Source organism: Pochonia chlamydosporia (assembly GCF_001653235.2).
Source record: "Pochonia chlamydosporia 170 chromosome Unknown PCv3seq00010, whole genome shotgun sequence".
Taxonomy (NCBI): domain Eukaryota; kingdom Fungi; phylum Ascomycota; class Sordariomycetes; order Hypocreales; family Clavicipitaceae; genus Pochonia; species Pochonia chlamydosporia.
The window spans coordinates 642,713-659,967 of NW_019154045.1; the positions used below are offsets into that span (position 1 = coordinate 642,713).

Consider the following 17,255-nt stretch of genomic DNA (forward strand, 5'->3'; position numbering starts at 1 on the left):
ACTAGTGAGAGCTTTTGATCATTTTATTTATTCTTTATTTCTTCGTCTTCATTTTAAACTCTGTACGAAATTGATCAAAATGAATTCAGAAGATCCCGCTGAGTTTACTCTCCTAGAAAACCAACATCTAGAGAAGAGTACCTGGCGGTCCTACCGAGAGAAAAATGCGTCATGCACAGCATCAATCATTCGACTGCTTTCCTATAGGATTCACCTTACCGCTCTATATATGATTATTGCATTGCTCTTAGTCGTTCTACTACTGTGTGGCAGGGATCCAAGCCAAAAACTATATTGTATGTCATGTATTTGAGGCGAGGAATGTCATCATACTGACTGTGCGACCTATGTAGCGCCCGCAGCCGGGGCTATCAAGTACAAAACAGAGCTTTGGCCAGATAACCTTAGCTACAATTCCCCCTACATGGCTGATGGTCCAGATGGCATGCCCACTAACGAGACGGACAGGCTATGGAGCGAGCTGTATGAACGTAAGTGCTACAAATCGTCATTGTAATCAGACATCTTCGTGCTCTATTTAACACAATACAGTTGGAATCACATACGTGCCCTCTTCCCAAGCCGCGTATCTCCCCAACGAGACCGCGGCCTTACCTGATGGGTCTGATCGCTATCCTATTCAATTAGGCGTGTTTCATCAGCTTCATTGTCTTAATAACTTGCGCATGGCCTTCTACCCAGATAGGTATGCAGAAACGTACCACGATCTCCTCCCAACTGACGGCAGCGGCTCTCGTTACAACTACTCCTCGCACGATGCGCACCACATTGGCCACTGTATTGACAGCCTTAGGCTGGTTGTCATGTGCCACTCGGATGTAACACCACTCACTTGGGTATACGACGAGGCAAAGAGAGTACCGCTGCCGACGCTGCAAGTGCAGCACACCTGCCGCAACTTTGACGCAATCCAGCAGTGGGCAGGGGAAAGGGCCATTGTCGATGAAGCCGAGCTTGAATGGCCACATGGGCAAAAGGCTGACTTCACGTTTAGAGGGAAGGCAGCGGAGTAACAAGCACGCACCTATTCAAAGAGCCTTGTCATTCTTTCTAAAAGTGCATGAGGAGATAGTGATTCCATGCTAAAGTGCCTAGATTACGGCAGAAGAATTCAACGCCAGAAATGTGCGCGCTGGCGGTACATCCTCATAAGACATAGCTGCCAGCTACAATCTCTTAGGTAGACTCTGGAGGCCTCGCCTTATATAGTTCTATGCTCAAAGTTATAGCAAGGACAATAAAGCAGGAGCCGTCCAGCCGAGTTAAAGCCTCGTACAAGTCTCAGGTAGCAACCGATAATTTGGAGTTGTGAGCTACTCAACATGAGTTGCCTAGATAGCGCATTGTTGTTAGTAGGAGCTTAATATCATGCAGGCTATTCTCTCAAATAGCTAAAGTTTGTCAACAAGTTACGTCATATCTTACCTATGCTTCTAAGCTATGGATTAGAATTTTCTCGTAAACGCGTGAAAGACCTTTTGTACCCTGGCAAGGGAATTTATTACCTCGCCTTTCCCACAGCACCGAACCCCTCATTTGGACCCTGCACCTCTTAATACCTCCAATCCCGCCAAGAGCTTCTATTGCGAGTGATTTGATCTGCTTTTTTCTTAGGCATTGAGACATTTTTAGCTTCCGCCATGTACGCTGACCGGGACGGCGCCGCGACAAAACAGTCGCAGGCAGCGTACGACGCCCGCGTACGCGTGCTGCTACTCGCCACTTCTGTCCTGTCGGCTGTGGGATTAAGCGCCGCAGCTCTGAATGGAGAATATACCAACATTAGCTGGAAGCTTGAGCTATGGGCGTGGGAACTACATGCCCACCTATGGAGACGGTTTCTGTGGGTAGGTTTCACGCGTCCCCTCTAGCAATGCTATTTTTGCGCCTTGTGGCTGCTCCCATCACATCTTGACTTGACCCAGGCTCACCACTCGTTATTAGCTATTTGTTTGGGCGAATAGCTTTATGCTGTTCAGGAAAGATGGCCCCGTTGCCGTGTACAAAAGCGGGCTGGCAAGCTCTGTGATATCTGCACTCATAGCTTTCTCGTGTCTCTCTGCCAGCAGCCTGAGCGAAGCTGACCCGTCATCTCTTGTGCGGCTGCAAATGTACTGTGCCATCCTTCTATCATTGTGCCAGGTACTGATCCCCCGGCGACCTGAAGTGTTCACAGAAGATGGGCGCGCCGTCGACTTTGAAGATAGTGCCTCTGCTCTGTCTCGATACTCGATGAATTGGTGCAACGCTGCGCTTGTCCTTGCTGCAAAGTCTGGTACGCTCGAAGCGCTGCCAATTCTGAATCATGATACCCGATCAGCAAGCCAGCCTCTAATTAAAATCCAGTCGTCCGAAGCGTATATATGGAATCGAATCTTCATGGAGCGTTTCCGTGGCTTTGCCAAGCAATGGACATTCATGTTTTTACGCTCCGTAATGGCCCTTGGCTCGACGTACTGCATTTGGCGACTTCTTAGGTGCCTAGAAGAGCCTAAACAACGACCCAATGAGGCCTGGATGTGGCTGATGGGTATTGGAGCCTCAACTATCTGCTACAGCATCATCAATCACCAGCTCATTTGGGTGCAGTGGTCCGAGATGGGTATACCTGTCAAAGCCCAACTCGTCACGTCACTCTTTCAAAAGATACTGCGTGGAAAAGACTCCAAAGAGCAAAAGAAAACGTCATCCCCCGGCTCAACCAACGCTCCAGATGCCATCAATTTGGTATTGTCCGACGCGAATTTATTGGCCAAGTTCACTTCTGTCAATTACCTCATAGGGTCCACCATACTTAAGTTGATATCCACTGCATTTTTTCTGCTTAATCTGCTAGGCTGGCAGAGCTGCCTTGTCGCCATAGCTACAACTATGTTGTGTTTGTCAGTGCAAACCGTTACTGTCAAACGGTTGCATGCCGCAAGAAAGATACTTGAAGCCTCGCGAGGCCGGACGACAAGAGTCATGAAGGAGGCTCTCTATGCGCTACGAGAGATAAAATTTTCTTCGCTTGAGGCACCTTGGGAGGCTCACATTAATACAGTTCGTGAGGATGAGCTAAAACATTTATTCTGGACCCATAGAGCAACCACATTCCGTAGAGTTTGGGGCACCACTACCCCGTTTCTTATTGCGACGGCCTCTATTTCCACGTATCTCTACATGGGAGGTCAAGCAACCCCATCTATCGTATTTCCGATGGTCACATTGCTGCCACAACTTCAAGAGACCATGCGACAAACTCCATTGGTCTTACTTGACTACTATGTGTCCATAACTACGTCTCGCCGCCTGGACAAGTACCTAGCGTCGCCTGAGCAAGAAAATGTGCTTGAACCAAGTCCAGATGGCCAGGTTTTGTTTCAAGATGCTGCTATTGCCTGGCCTTCCAATGGGGCCGGACAAAGCGGCGTAACAAGTGCCAAGCCAGGTGCTGCCGCCGCCCAACGATTCTCCCTCCACGATCTTAATTTGACGTTTCCCACTGGGGAGCTAAGTATTATTTCCGGCAAAACAGGCGCTGGGAAGAGTTTGCTGCTCGCAGCTATTCTTGGCGAGGTTGATCTTTTGGATGGCCACATCAAGGCACCTTCAATAGCCGACAACCTCCCAGTAGCGTATGTATCGCAGACCCCCTGGCTTCAAAGCACGACCATTAAGGACAACATACTCTTCGGGCACAACTTTAACAAACAGAGGTACAATGCCGTGCTTGCTGCCTGTGCGCTGCTGCCAGACCTTGCTACTATGGCCGACGGTGACCAGACCCAGATCGGCTTGAAAGGCGTCAAACTCAGCGGAGGTCAGCGTGCGAGGCTTGCATTTGCTCGGGCACTCTATTCACCTGCACAGCTATTGGTTATAGACGACATCTTCTCTGCAGTGGATACTCACGTATCGAATGCTATTTTAGACGCCTTGACTGGGAATCTGTGCAAGGGGCGCTCGCGGATTCTTGTCACTCACCATGTGTCGTTGTGTCTACCAAGCACCAGGTATCTGGTCCACATCGAAAACAACACAATTGCTTATGCAGGAAAGCCCGAATCAGCCAAAGAAATAGAACAGATTACGTCAAAAGATTTTGTCGAACTTGAAGTGATGACAGAGGAAGATGAAGTCGGTCTAAGCGACAACAAAAGCTCAGCAAATGGTAAGAAACTTGACGAGATACCGAAATATAAGAATTCTCGCAGCGACCTTTCACTATATCGGCGGTTCTTCTCTGCCGCAGGCGGTTTTACTTTTGTCTTTTTTTGGATTGCCGGGCTGGTTTTCACTGGTCTATTAGATGCCCTGACCTCATACCTATTGGGGCGCGTCAAGTCAATAGATGCAGCACAGAAGCCAGAGCCAACTCAATCACCTACTCCGATTACGAGCTATACAAGTAGCCTGCAGCACAATCTTCAATTATATCTCGGAAATTCTCTCCTGCTCATTGCTGTGGAATGTATTTCAAGCCAACATGCACAATCAGGCAGTTTGCGTACCTCTCGTCTCTTGTTCCGCCAAATGACCTTCAGAGTCCTCCGCATGCCGCTCTGGTGGCTGGATGCAACACCGTTTGGTCAAACTTTCCGGACTTTTACAATAGATGCTAGATCTGTTGATGACTGGGCTCTAGTCATCATGTCTGACTGCGCTAACGGTTTTGTCAAGCTCACAATAATAATTTGCATTGGGTATGTAGCATCTTCCCCCTTTCCGTCCCGATACTTGCCTGGCTGACAAACTCCAAATAGAATATACAGCTCTAGGTATACTAGCATTCTGACATTTATTTTGCTTCTCTGGTGTACAAAGATCAGTATAATGTATGTTAAGGCAAGGGCCGCAGTAAAACGTGTCGATGGAGGGCCCATTACCGATATCCTCGAGCACATTACAAGCACTACTGCCGGTCTCGCCACTATTAGGGCATTTGGCGCAACGGGCCTATTCATTGACAAGATGCACCACCACGTCGATATGGAATCCACAGCCAGACGCCACTTTTGGATTTTCAATCGCTGGCTAAGCTTCCAGTTGGCTTGTATTGGTATAGCTTTTAACATGGGAACTGGCGTTTTGATTTTGTCTTCCAAGTCCGTCGTCGACACCACTCGCATAGGGTTTCTGCTTACTTTTAGCATGGGGCTTAGTCGTGCTATATTTGAAGCCGTTAATGAATTTGGCCACCTGGAAACGTATATGGATGCCCTTGCTGCCGTCTTGGGATACACTACGCTAGAGACAGAGGACCTGGGCGGCGACGACGTGCTAGCGGACTGGCCGTGCGAAGGCGAGGTTGACGTTCAAGACCTTCAAGTCGCGTACGCGCCTAGTCTGCCGCCTGTACTCAAGTCTATCTCATTCCACGTGGGCGCTGGCCAAAGGATAGGAATTGTGGGCAGGACTGGCGCCGGCAAATCGTCACTCACTCTTTCGCTGCTTCGTCTGCTTGAGCCTCGAAGCGGCCTCATCCAAATAGATGGCATCGACATATCCATGGTCAAGTTGGCAGATCTGCGTTCTAGGATCGCCTTTATTCCGCAAGACCCCACACTCTTCTCCGGCACGGTGCGCTCCAACCTGGACTACTTTGAGAAAGTGCCTGTCTATGAACTCGAGGACGCGCTACGGCAGGTCAAGCTGCTTTCCGAGGACGGTCACAGCAATAAGAACTCTGGGCTATTTACGTTGGAGTCGCACATTAGCGCGGGCGGGGGCAACATGTCTCAGGGGCAACGGCAGCTGCTGTGCCTAGCGCGCACCCTAATTAAGCGGCCCAAGATCATCATTCTGGATGAGGCAACGTCGGCAGTCGACAACAAGACGGACACGCTAATCCAAGAAGTCATTAGGAAGCGGTTTACAGGGACGCTAATTGTCGTGGCGCATCGCCTGCGAACAATTGCGACGTTTGACTGGACTATGGTAATATCCGAGGGCGTCGTCGCCGAGCAGGGGACGCCCAAGGAGCTTTTGAACAGGAGAGGATCGTTTTACGAACTAGTGAGAGACAGCCAAGACAGGGTGTTTTTGGAAAGGACTATTTCTAGTACATGATTTGAGCCACGGTGAAACGGCCGATTTTGAAGACATATAATGCAGTTTTATAGGGCTCGTCTAGCATTAGAGTAGGTATGCGCGGCGGATATTTCTTACCACCATAAATCATTCATTCGTCGTTTAAACCGTTTATGATATTATTAAACCGTTCAAACGTTTAAGAAATTACTCCACCGTATAAACGGTTTGCCTATGTATTCTTAACTATTAACAACTATATGTAATGAGCTTAGGGTTAGATTAGGGTTAGCATTTAACCCTACTGTAGCAATCCTAAATAAACCTAAGTATAGTTCTTTTTGTTTTCAGGCAGATTCCCTCATCGTTGTTTAAAGGTTATTAGACCGAAAGATTTAGTGTAAATATAGTTAAGTAGTCTAAGCTTTTTACCCTAGCTTTTATATGCTAGGCGCTATATCTAATTAGTTATAGTTTAGGGTTACTCTACTAAAGGGTTAGGGTTAGCTGCTTAACTAGGGTTTATATTAGATAATTAGTATAAATAGAGAAGTTAGGCATTTATAATAATTATACTCTTATATTTATATTATATATCTATTATATTTATAAGCATAATATAGCTATATACTTAAATAGCTAGTTAGATTAAGTAAACTGTTATGTGTATAAGATGCACCTAGCATTTCTATAATATATATTGTGGGTTCTGCCATAGTATAAATGTAGTAGCTAGGGATACTATCTACTTTTTCCACAAATGCAAACAAATAAAAATATATATAAACTATAGGACTAGCTAAGGTGTCTATTAGTTCTTACTAGGAAAGTCTATTGCGTTTACTTTAAGTTATCCATAATATGCCTAAGTTATATAAAAGTTAGCTAGTAAAACTATATCTAAATTAAAGCTATATATAAATTCTAGTTAATATATAGATATAAATTCTTAGTTAGCTAATATATAAAACTAATTTAAATAGAGCATAAATCTAGTGCTTAGCAGGAAATAGAAGTGCATATAGTAAATCCTCTTTTAAACCTATATGCAGTAAACCCTAAATAGGAGTAGGACTAGCTAAGTAGCTATATTTAGGCAACTAGTAGGGGTAAGAGCAGAGCATTGTCAAAAACTACATGTTGTAGTTTTTTTTATTTCAACAAAGAATTTATATTAAATAGACTAAAATAGCTATAGGGTAACTATTTATATCTAAAAATAGCAAACTAAAAAACTACAATGTAGTTCTAAGAAAAGTGGGTCTTATTGCTTAATAATTAGCCTAAGCTACAAAATACTACAAAATACTACAAATTTCTATGTAAAAAAAACTACATTTATAGTTTTTTTAGTTTTAGCTCTAACCTAAGCCCTAAGACCCACTTTTCTTAGTAAGTCTTAATATTATTATAGTAATATCTATATTTTAAGGGACTTTATTTTCTTATAAGTATTTTAGTCTATTTTATATAAATTATTTAAGAAAAACTACAATACTACAAAAACTACAATCGGCAATGCTCTGGGTAAGAGTGACTTTACTCTAGCTAATTCTTACATGCATATAACTTCTTTAGGGGTTTTTATAGGCTCCCTATAGAGTAATAAGAAGTATCTATTATACCTATACTACCCTTTTAACTTAGTAGAGCTTTATGTTTATATATAAGGTTTATACTCCTTTAAGAGGTTTAAGAACCTTCTTTCTTCTTTTAATCCTTTAGGCTATATAGCTATAGTTTAGAAGAGCTACTTAATAGGTAAATTTATTACCTTAAGTTATAAAGCTATATAAGGTAAATTTATTACCTTATATATAGAGTAATAGTATTTTACGCAAGTAGGCCTCTTATCTAAATTATAAAGCTACTACTATGCAAGCGTATAGAGTATTAGTAGTAAATTTAGTTACCTAGATGTAAACCTATATTAGTAGTAAACTTAGTTGCCTAGATATACCTAAACTAGTTTAAGGTGAATTTGTCACCTTATTCTAAGGAGGAGCTTATATTCTGCTAGCAGGTATAAGGTAGGCTACTTTATGCAATAAGCTATTATATGTTCTCTATTTTATAATAGTACCTTTATCTATAAATTAGCTAATATAAGGAGCTAGTAGTAATAATTGTCTAGAAATAGCATTTAGATTATAATCTAGCTATAGAGGCAACCTAGAGGAACGCAGATTCCTAAGTTAAAGCAGAAAGCTACTATGCCTAGACTAATACTCCTAAATACTCCCAAATAGAGAAGCATTATTAATAAGAGATTTTAGAGACTAACTACCTAAAGAGTGTTTCTTACATCCTAAAGCAAGTTATAGCTCTACAGATAAACCCTAGTTTTATATTAGCCTATATATATCTAATAGGGGTGGTATATAATATATGTAACGGTTCAAGCTGAGTGTATTAACAACTAGCTAGACGACTACTACGAGTATCTAAAGGTAAGAAAGAAAAGAAAGAAAAGGAGAGCTCGAGAAGCTCTTAAGCTCCTAAGCTTGATGCAGCTAATCTTGCTTACTGGCGAGAGCGCAAGCCGAGCTACCATCAGGCTCAGCCCGTTACAATATAGCCTTAAAGTTATAAGGCGTAGGGATAGAATTTCAAGTTAAGAGGGGTAGATAATAGCTGCTATCTAGGGAAGACTTCTATATATCTGCTAGCTAGGGCCCCCTACTAGTAGATTAAGTGGTTTCTATAGTTAATAAACTATAATATTTCTGCTTAGAGTATTAAGAGTAGCATTAGAATGCTATGCTAGGTTATACGTTTATCTTCTTTGCCTTTCCCTCCCTTCTCATACAGAGAAATAGGAAGTTTACTATTTAAGACATAGCTAAAAGTTATAATACTAGTCTTCTTATTATATATAACGTAATCCACAAGCGAGTGGAACACACAAGCGAGCAGAACACCCTAACCTACCTTATTATAAAGATTCTACAAAAAAACAACTAGAATAAAAGAAATTAATTAATCTTTACTGCTATTCTCTTTATTAGATATCTCTAAATTAATCTAATAAGTTTGTGCATTATAACTAGTATTACTATATATACTATATTGCTATCCCTTTGTCTTATCCTAAGGCTTTTAACCTCTTATCTTGTAATCTTCTTGCTAAATCTACTCTTCTATATTATTCTAGTCCTAAAGAGCTTATCCCTTAGAAATAGTTATACTACTGCCTTAATATAAGTGTGTTTTTTTAGCTTTATGCTACTTACTTAATAGTATATTTGCCTCTTAAAGTTGCTAGTTTTTAGCCTTTAGGAGAGCTATCTTATGTATTATTCTGCATATGCCCTTTATAAATTAATCTATAGCATCTAAAATTAATATTAGTAAGCTTTCCTAATATTAGCTTATTCTTCTTTTAATATAATTAGTTTATAAAGTTACCTTAGTTAGGTTATTTAGGGTCTTTAGAACCTACACATTTAGTAGCTCTAGTACCTCTTTAACTAGTATTAGAGTTTATAGCCTTATATCTAGGCGTAATAAGACGCTTTTTAGATTAAATAGAATAAGTCCTATGCCTTAAAAAGCTTCCTAAATATTTTCTCTTATTATTGCAGCTTTAAATGCAGTAAAAAACGCAGGAAAGAAGTTAGCCTTTATAATATAGGTTATATATGCCCTTATAAGTCCTTTAATTTCTTTGCTATATACCTTCTTAAGCAGCCTAAAATAGCTAATATCTAGTAGCTAAAGAATATAAGATAAATAAGATAGCATATAGAGCGTAATAATCTTATAGTCTTTATAGAATAACTTAAATTTAGTTAAGTGGTAACTTTTATGCCTATCTAGGATAAAAAGATAATATATACTATAAGTTTAAGGCTAAGTATACTTTTTAAAGTGCTAGATCTAATCTATAGCTTTCTTATTTATAGTCTAGCTATTATAAGTTATTAAGATAACCTAATTCTTTAGTAACGCGCTATCTTTATACTAGTTAGCAAGATAATATTGCTCTATAATAATAATAAATAGTAGGATAGCCTCCCCTTAAGAATTAATAGATTAAAGTACTAAAACCTATTCTCTATTACCTAGCTAAGCTAGATTTACCTTGCTATATCTTTTAGAGCTTATAATAACTATTATAGTTAAGATTACGCCTATTATAAAGCTAGCCTTATTAAAGTTATAGAAATCCTTATCTAGGATGCTATATTTTATAATAGTATTATATATAAGCTTAAACTAAGGCTTAATTATCTTTAGATCTTTACATAAGGCTCTCTAATAGTTATATTAATGCGTAAAATGTATAGTAAGCTCTTTATAGCGCTTAATAAAGTTTAAAGCCTAGTTAATTCTAATAGAAGGCACATTATAATCTATAAGCAGGTAATTTACTATATCTTCTATACTACTAAGCTAGAGAGAAAATAACTGTAAATCTAGGTTAAGAATGTATTAGAGGATTATAGATTCCTCTAAATTTGTAAGTTTCTGTAAATTAGGTATAGTATTACGCTGTGATGTAATTCTCTTAGACTAGCGTGTTAATATTATAAGGCTAATATTATATGTCTGTATAGTAGCTTGTACACTAAGATTGCGGTCTTATTACCTAGCCTAAATTGCTAGCATTAGATTTCTCTTATTTTGTACAGCTTGCATGTTTATAGGCGGAAGAAATTAACATTAAAGAACAGCTTTATTAAGTCTAAGTGGAGTGTTCTGCTTGCTTGTGTGTTCCACTCGCTTGTGGATTACGTTAGATTATATATTATTATATATTATATCTATATAATTTGTAAGGAATTTACTGTAAAACTATTCTTTTAGATACTATTATTTTGTAAGCTCTTCTTTTACCCTATATAGCTTTCTTATAACCTTAATATACCTCTTTATATCTATAGAGGCTAATTTATACTATTTATTTAACTTATTAAAGTTAATATAGTGCTTATTAATAGAGCTATTTAAGGGCAATAAATATTAGCAATTTAACTAGTATATATTCTAAAATAATAAATTAGACATATAAATTAGGGAATAAATACTTCTAGCCTTTCTTCTAGTGTCACATTATAAGATTTAAGTTATTACTACTATTAGAATACTAGTTAGTAGGAACTTAATAATTATTCTTATAATGGTATCTTACCTATATGCTATATTTTAGAATAGAATATCTACGCAATAATTAATATATATTTCCTAGGCTGTACTGCTATTCCCTATACTAGCTAAGCATAAAAGTTAGATACTCACATTCTATTAGCTATTGCGTGTACTTGCCTGTGCTTTAGTTATAGTAAGTAGCATAAGCTGCGCGTCTTAGCCTACAAAGTATTAGCCACACATACCAAAAATTATCTCTCTTTAGGTTGAATTTCTTTGGTGCCATTAAGTCAAACCACTGCAAATCCGGAAATACGTGTAGCAAGTCTGGCAGTTACAAGTTGCTAAACTGTCACCTAGGTAGCTAGCCTAGTGCTACATATAGAACATATAGTACTAACCCGTTAGGTAGATACTAGGGCTAGAGTAATAGCAGTTATCTTTAAATTACTTTAGGAAAGTAGCCTAAGCGTTCTACTTTTCTTATTATCTAATAGGTAGTTATTATAAGAATACTAGCTTAAAAACCTCTAATTATTTAAAGTAGTTAAAAGTGCTTATTCTGCCTCTAGATTAAATTATAATAGTGCTAAGAGGTTAAGCAATCTTAATATACTAGCAGAGTAATAGAACTAGCAGGCTAGGTACCTCTAGTAGCTATTCTAGAAGTTAGAATAACTCTATTAGTATTAAAAGTAGCATTAAGAGGCATATATACTATTATAGGTATTATAGTATAAATCTAAGAAGTTTATTAGTAATACGTAAGAGGTAGTTTTATTGTAAGTTACTTGCCTTAAAGACTTTTCTATCTAGATCTATTACAGTAAATATAGTCTTAACTCTATGCTAAGCTTATATTCTATAATATAAAAGATCTAGAATATAGTCTCTAATCCTTCTAGAAAGTAATAATTCTATGCTTAATACCTAGTTATTACTATCTAAGCCTAGCTCTATATTTTAGCGTTTTGCCTTCTAACCTAGTATAGTCTTTAAAACTTCTATAATATATTTATAGACTTCTTTACTGTGATTTTCCTGCGTTAAGAACTCTTAAATTTCTACTATTTTTACCTTAATATCTCTAAGTTTTAGTTCTATTACTAGTAGGCAAGTATATAGTTTTAGTTAGATATTTCTGCTAAAGCTTACTGCTTTTAGAAATATACTAATATTATGCCTAAGCCTATTAGCTAAGATACTTTTACCTCCTATGCCTTATAGTAGTGTAAGAGTATCTAATATAGGGGTATAAATAATATAAATAGCCTTATAAGCGTAAAGAATTAGCTACTCTTAACTTAAAATAGTTATATTAATATAATATTTTAAAGATACTTTAGGTATACCTTAAATACTTTCTGCTAAATTGCTTAGAAGTAAAAGCTTAAAAGGATATCTATAATATCTAGCTAATAATAGGGGGTTTATACTCTTTAAGTATAATTAGTAGGACCTAAGATGCTCTAAAATAATCTCTATTATTCTAGTCTTATTACTAAGAAAGCATTCTTATAGCCTCTACTATATAGTAGTAGTATTATTTATAACTTCTAGTATAGCTAATAACTATAAGTAAACTTAATAGTTAATAAGTCTTATAGATTAAAGACTAAGCATAATAATACTTATAAGCACTTATCTAGCAGACTTATTAGTATTACCTTAGAATATAATAGTATTGCTATTAAGCCTTTAGAGGTTTACACAGAGGTAAGCAAAATAAGCTAAGTGTTATGGATTCAAGCGTAACGCTCGAATCTTAAGAAAGAAGGAGACGGGCACGTGGAGAGAGCTACCTAAGGACCCGCCACGGGTTCTGACCGGAGCTTAACCGGACCCTATAAGGGTGCCGCTAGGAACCATGCTAACCCCTTTCTTCTTCTTCCCTCCTTATGAGAAAAGTTACTATTAGTGACGCTAGTTTGCAGGAGCCCCTAGGCCAGTCCCTTACACTAAGTAGTTTTAATAGGTAGGATTGTGAAAGACTTACTGCATTACATAAAAGCTTAGAGATCTGCTAATAAGACTAATTATATTAGGAAAATAGAATATAATGTATTCCTAAAATAGCTTAATATAAAGTTCTAACCTTTATATTATTAGGATAATAATTTAATATATAATTATTTAGCGTAAGGCTATATATTTACTAGATAGACTTATAAAGTTACTTTTAGCTGCTAGAGCTAGATCTAGATAAGAGTCTATTTATTAATACGCTATAACTTTAGATATTAACGTGGGTGCATAGCGAGTGCGCTAACATAGCAAGTGCGCTACTTTGCCCCAAAATACAAACATGCTCCTTACACCGCAAAATATCTCCACCAAAAAATTATAGATTCTATCTTAAATAAAAGTTAATTACTCTTAGCTATTAAAGCTCTTAAGTAAAGGCTAAAACTAAGCATCTAGGCTGCTATAAGGATCTATTATATCTCTTAAGATACACTATAAAGAAAATATAACCACATCTAATTAAGGTATAATACTATACCTAACTATTAAAAACTTATAGATCTAGAAGAATTAATAATTATTTAATATATTCTTAACTTAGATTTACAATCTTTCCCTTCTTAGCTTACTAGTATAAAAGATATAGCAAATTATCTACTTACTAATTATAATATGCCTCCTATAGGATCGCAATAGGCTTTAAACTTTATTAAGCGCTATAAAGAACTTACCACGTATTTTACGCATTAATATAACTATTAGAGAGCCTTATATAAAGATCTAAAGATAATTAAGTCTTAGTTTAAGCTTATATATAATATAGTTATAAAATATAGCATATATAAAGATAATTTCTATAACTTTAATAAGACTAGCTTTATAATAGGTATAATCTTAATTATAATAGTAATTATAAGCTTAGATAGATATAGCAAGCTAAGTTTAGCTTAACTAGGTAATAGAAAATAGGTTTTAGTACTCTAGTCTATTAATTCCTAAGATAAAGCTATCCTGCTATTTATTATAGCTATAAAGCAGTTTTACCTTAGAAACTAGTATAAAGATAGCGCGCTACTAAAGAATTAGGTTATCTCTATAACTTATAATAGCTAGACTATAAATAAGAAAGCTATAGATTAAATCTAGCACTTTAAAAAGTATACTAAATCCTAAACTTATAATATATATTAACTTCTTATTCTAGATAGATATAAAAGTTACCACTTAACTAAATTTAAGGTATTCTATAAAGAATATAAGATTATTATGCTTTATATGCTATCTTATTTATCTTATATTCTTTAGCTATTAGATATTAGCTATTTTAGGCTGCTAAAGAAGGTATATAGCAAAGAAATTAAAGGACTTATAAGAGTATATATTATATATATTATACAAGCTAACTTCTTTCCCGCGTTTTATACTGCTTTTAAGGCTATAATAACTAAAGAAAATATCTAAGAAGCTTTTAGAGGTATAGAACTTATTCTATTTAATTAAAATAGTATCTTATTATGTCTAGATATAAGGCTATAGACTCTAATACTAGTTAAGGCTACACTTAAGCTACTAAACCTATAGGTTCTAAAGACCCTAAATAATCTAACTAAGGTAACTTTATAAACTAATTATATTAAAAGATAAATTAGTTACTATTAGAAAAGCTTACTAATATTAATTTTAGCTACTATAGATTAATTTATAAAGAGTATATGCAGAATAATACACAAGATAGCTCTCTTAAAGGCTAAGGTTAACTAACTTTAAGAGGTAAATATACTACTAAGCAGGTAGTATAGAGCTAAAAAAATACATTTACATTAAGGCAGTAGTATAACTATTACTAAGGGATAAGCTCTTTAGGATTAGAATAATATAGAAGAGCAGATATAGTAAGAAGATTATAAAACTAGAGGTTATAAGCCTTAGAATAAGATAAAGGGATAGCAATATAGTATATATAGTAAGACTAATTATAATGCTTAAACTTATTAGATTAATATAGAAATATCTAATAAAGAGAATAGCAGTAAAGATTAATTAATTTCTTATATTGTGGTTATTTTTTTGTATAATCTTTACAGGGAGGTATTTAAACGTGGCGCACTCGCTATATTAGCGCACTCGCTATGCACTCACGTTATATATAGAATTACCTTATAATATGGAAATAATATTAGATAACGTGAGTGCATAGCGAGTCGGTCAACATAGCGAGTCAGTCACTATACAAGTACATATAAAGTTATACCCCTATTAAAACTACTTATAGTAGTTAGAAATAGCTCTTCTTTTAATATAGTACTTATTACTATATAAATAGTATAATTCTAGATTTTTATATATTTAGCTAGGCTAGTTCTATAGAAGTCCTTAAATTTCATATTCACACTGTATAAGTCTTAGTTTCTCTATAAAATTATATATAACTTAGTACTAAAAGTTTAATAGTAAGCTACTTATATAGTTAAATATAAGATATATCTAAGAGAGCTATTTTAAACTACCTTTAGTGGTTTTTGCAGGGATATAAAATGTGTATTTTTGGTGTAAGTGCGCGTGACCGACTCGCTATGTTACCGACTTGCTATGCACTCACATTAGGACTTTTTACGCTTTTAATTTAATATATTATTTGCCTTTTATATGATGTATTTCTAGAAGAGACATAGCACTAAAGTAATAAACATATACATCTAAAGTATTTCTCTATAATAGTCTAGCTATATAAGCCTAATATATTAGGATATAATAGAAAAAGATACTAAGAATAACACATTTAAAGGGGATTTTAAGTGTTCTAGCATAGGCTTTAATAAATTTACTATCCTATTAGTTGTAAACTTAGCACGTTTTACTATAAGCGCTATAATAGTATTTATAGTTATAAGCTCTAGCCTTAATAGGCGCTTAAACGCTAAGCTCTAAGCTATATCTAGCTATAGTAAGCTTTAATTTTCCTATTATTATATCTAATATAATCATGCAATAAGAGCCTCTTAGTTACTAACTATATAGTTAGGTCCTATATTTAATATGATTAATCTTAAGCTATTTATTAAGCAAATTAATAATACTATTAATGCTACTAGCATCTTATCTATTGCTTAATAGTCTTTAAACCTAGCTGTAAATTCTATTTAGAGAAAAGATATTAAGCTTATCTGTCTAATTCTAGTAACGCGAGAATAAATCCTTAAAATAGGCAAGAATCCTAATATAGTTGCTAAGTTAGAAAATAACGTTAGAAAATAACGTTTAGGCACTTAGAGATAATGCTTATGTTATAGCGTTAGATATATTCCACAATTTGCATTGCTTGAACACGTAAGCGTGTATTCTTCTACAGCCAGTATAATATCTCGTGACACTCGGTCGGCATATCACACACATTACAATCCTCAATTGTATCAAATTCTCAACTTGTCGGAGTAATAAAAGCATACAAAGTCATCTCAACAGCAGCGTTATTATAAAGCCCAGCAACAGCAACCCCCGTCCAAGCCGGCCGATTATCACCCATCCACTTCGCCTTAGCTTCCATCATAGCATCGACCCACTCATCATTCAGCGACGGCGCAAATGAAGCAATTTGGTAGACGTTTTTCCATCCTTCTACAACGCCAGCTGCCTTGAGCGTCTTGTCCGCATTCTCCCATGCGAGCATAACCTGCTCCCGTACATCTACTGGTAGACTAAGGTCGTTTTTAAACCCGCATTGACCAGAAGTAACGACTAGGGAGGCATTGGGGGGTATGATGATTGCCTGGGAAAGACCGAGCTCGTTGCCGACGTTTGCAAAGCCTGAGTTGGGATTGAACGATCGGAAGCCGCTTGATCTAAATGTGTTTTGTTTGTATTCCATTGTGATGTTTCCTGAGACTTGATGTAAGTGAATATGCTCTGGATGTCAAGTCACCGAGTTTGTGCATACTTGACTTTCATGTGACTAGGAAAATGCATAGTTGGTGATGATTTGGCTGTCCACATGACGTCGGTTGATCAAACTATTTAAATTTTTTAATATATCCAGTCATGGACTCGAAAAGCCTCGGAACATCACGACCATTTCGCTCGACAAATAGTTCGCAGTCATGTAGAAAGTGATACGAAACTCCATATAGGCATCGCCATGACCTTCCTAATCAGGCTTAAGCTGGGGCTTT

The 17,255-nt window shown here is 36.6% G+C and overlaps 3 protein-coding genes across 3 annotated transcripts; 2 read left to right on the forward strand and 1 right to left on the reverse strand.

Annotated features, from left to right (window-relative positions):
- Nucleotides 1-79: 79 nt before the first annotated feature.
- Nucleotides 80-1,034, forward strand: VFPPC_14723 (hypothetical protein; the record flags this gene model as incomplete). Its single annotated transcript, XM_018292491.1, has 3 exons — nucleotides 80-296; nucleotides 354-491; nucleotides 553-1,034. The coding sequence occupies 3 exons, from the start codon at nucleotides 80-82 to the stop codon at nucleotides 1,032-1,034; spliced, it is 837 nt and encodes a 278-aa protein (XP_018137167.1).
- Nucleotides 1,035-1,661: 627 nt separating this feature from the next.
- On the forward strand, nucleotides 1,662-6,072 carry VFPPC_10146 (ABC bile acid transporter; the record flags this gene model as incomplete). Its single annotated transcript, XM_018288567.1, has 3 exons — nucleotides 1,662-1,868; nucleotides 1,966-4,706; nucleotides 4,767-6,072. 3 exons carry the CDS (start codon nucleotides 1,662-1,664, stop codon nucleotides 6,070-6,072), a joined length of 4,254 nt encoding a protein of 1,417 aa, XP_018137166.1.
- Nucleotides 6,073-15,665: 9,593 nt separating this feature from the next.
- VFPPC_10145 (endoribonuclease l-PSP domain-containing protein) lies at nucleotides 15,666-16,954 on the reverse strand (the record flags this gene model as incomplete). The annotated part of the gene is made up of 2 exons (XM_022428694.1): nucleotides 15,666-15,672; nucleotides 16,536-16,954. The coding sequence occupies 2 exons, from the start codon at nucleotides 16,952-16,954 to the stop codon at nucleotides 15,666-15,668; spliced, it is 426 nt and encodes a 141-aa protein (XP_022284003.1).
- Nucleotides 16,955-17,255: the final 301 nt, after the last annotated feature.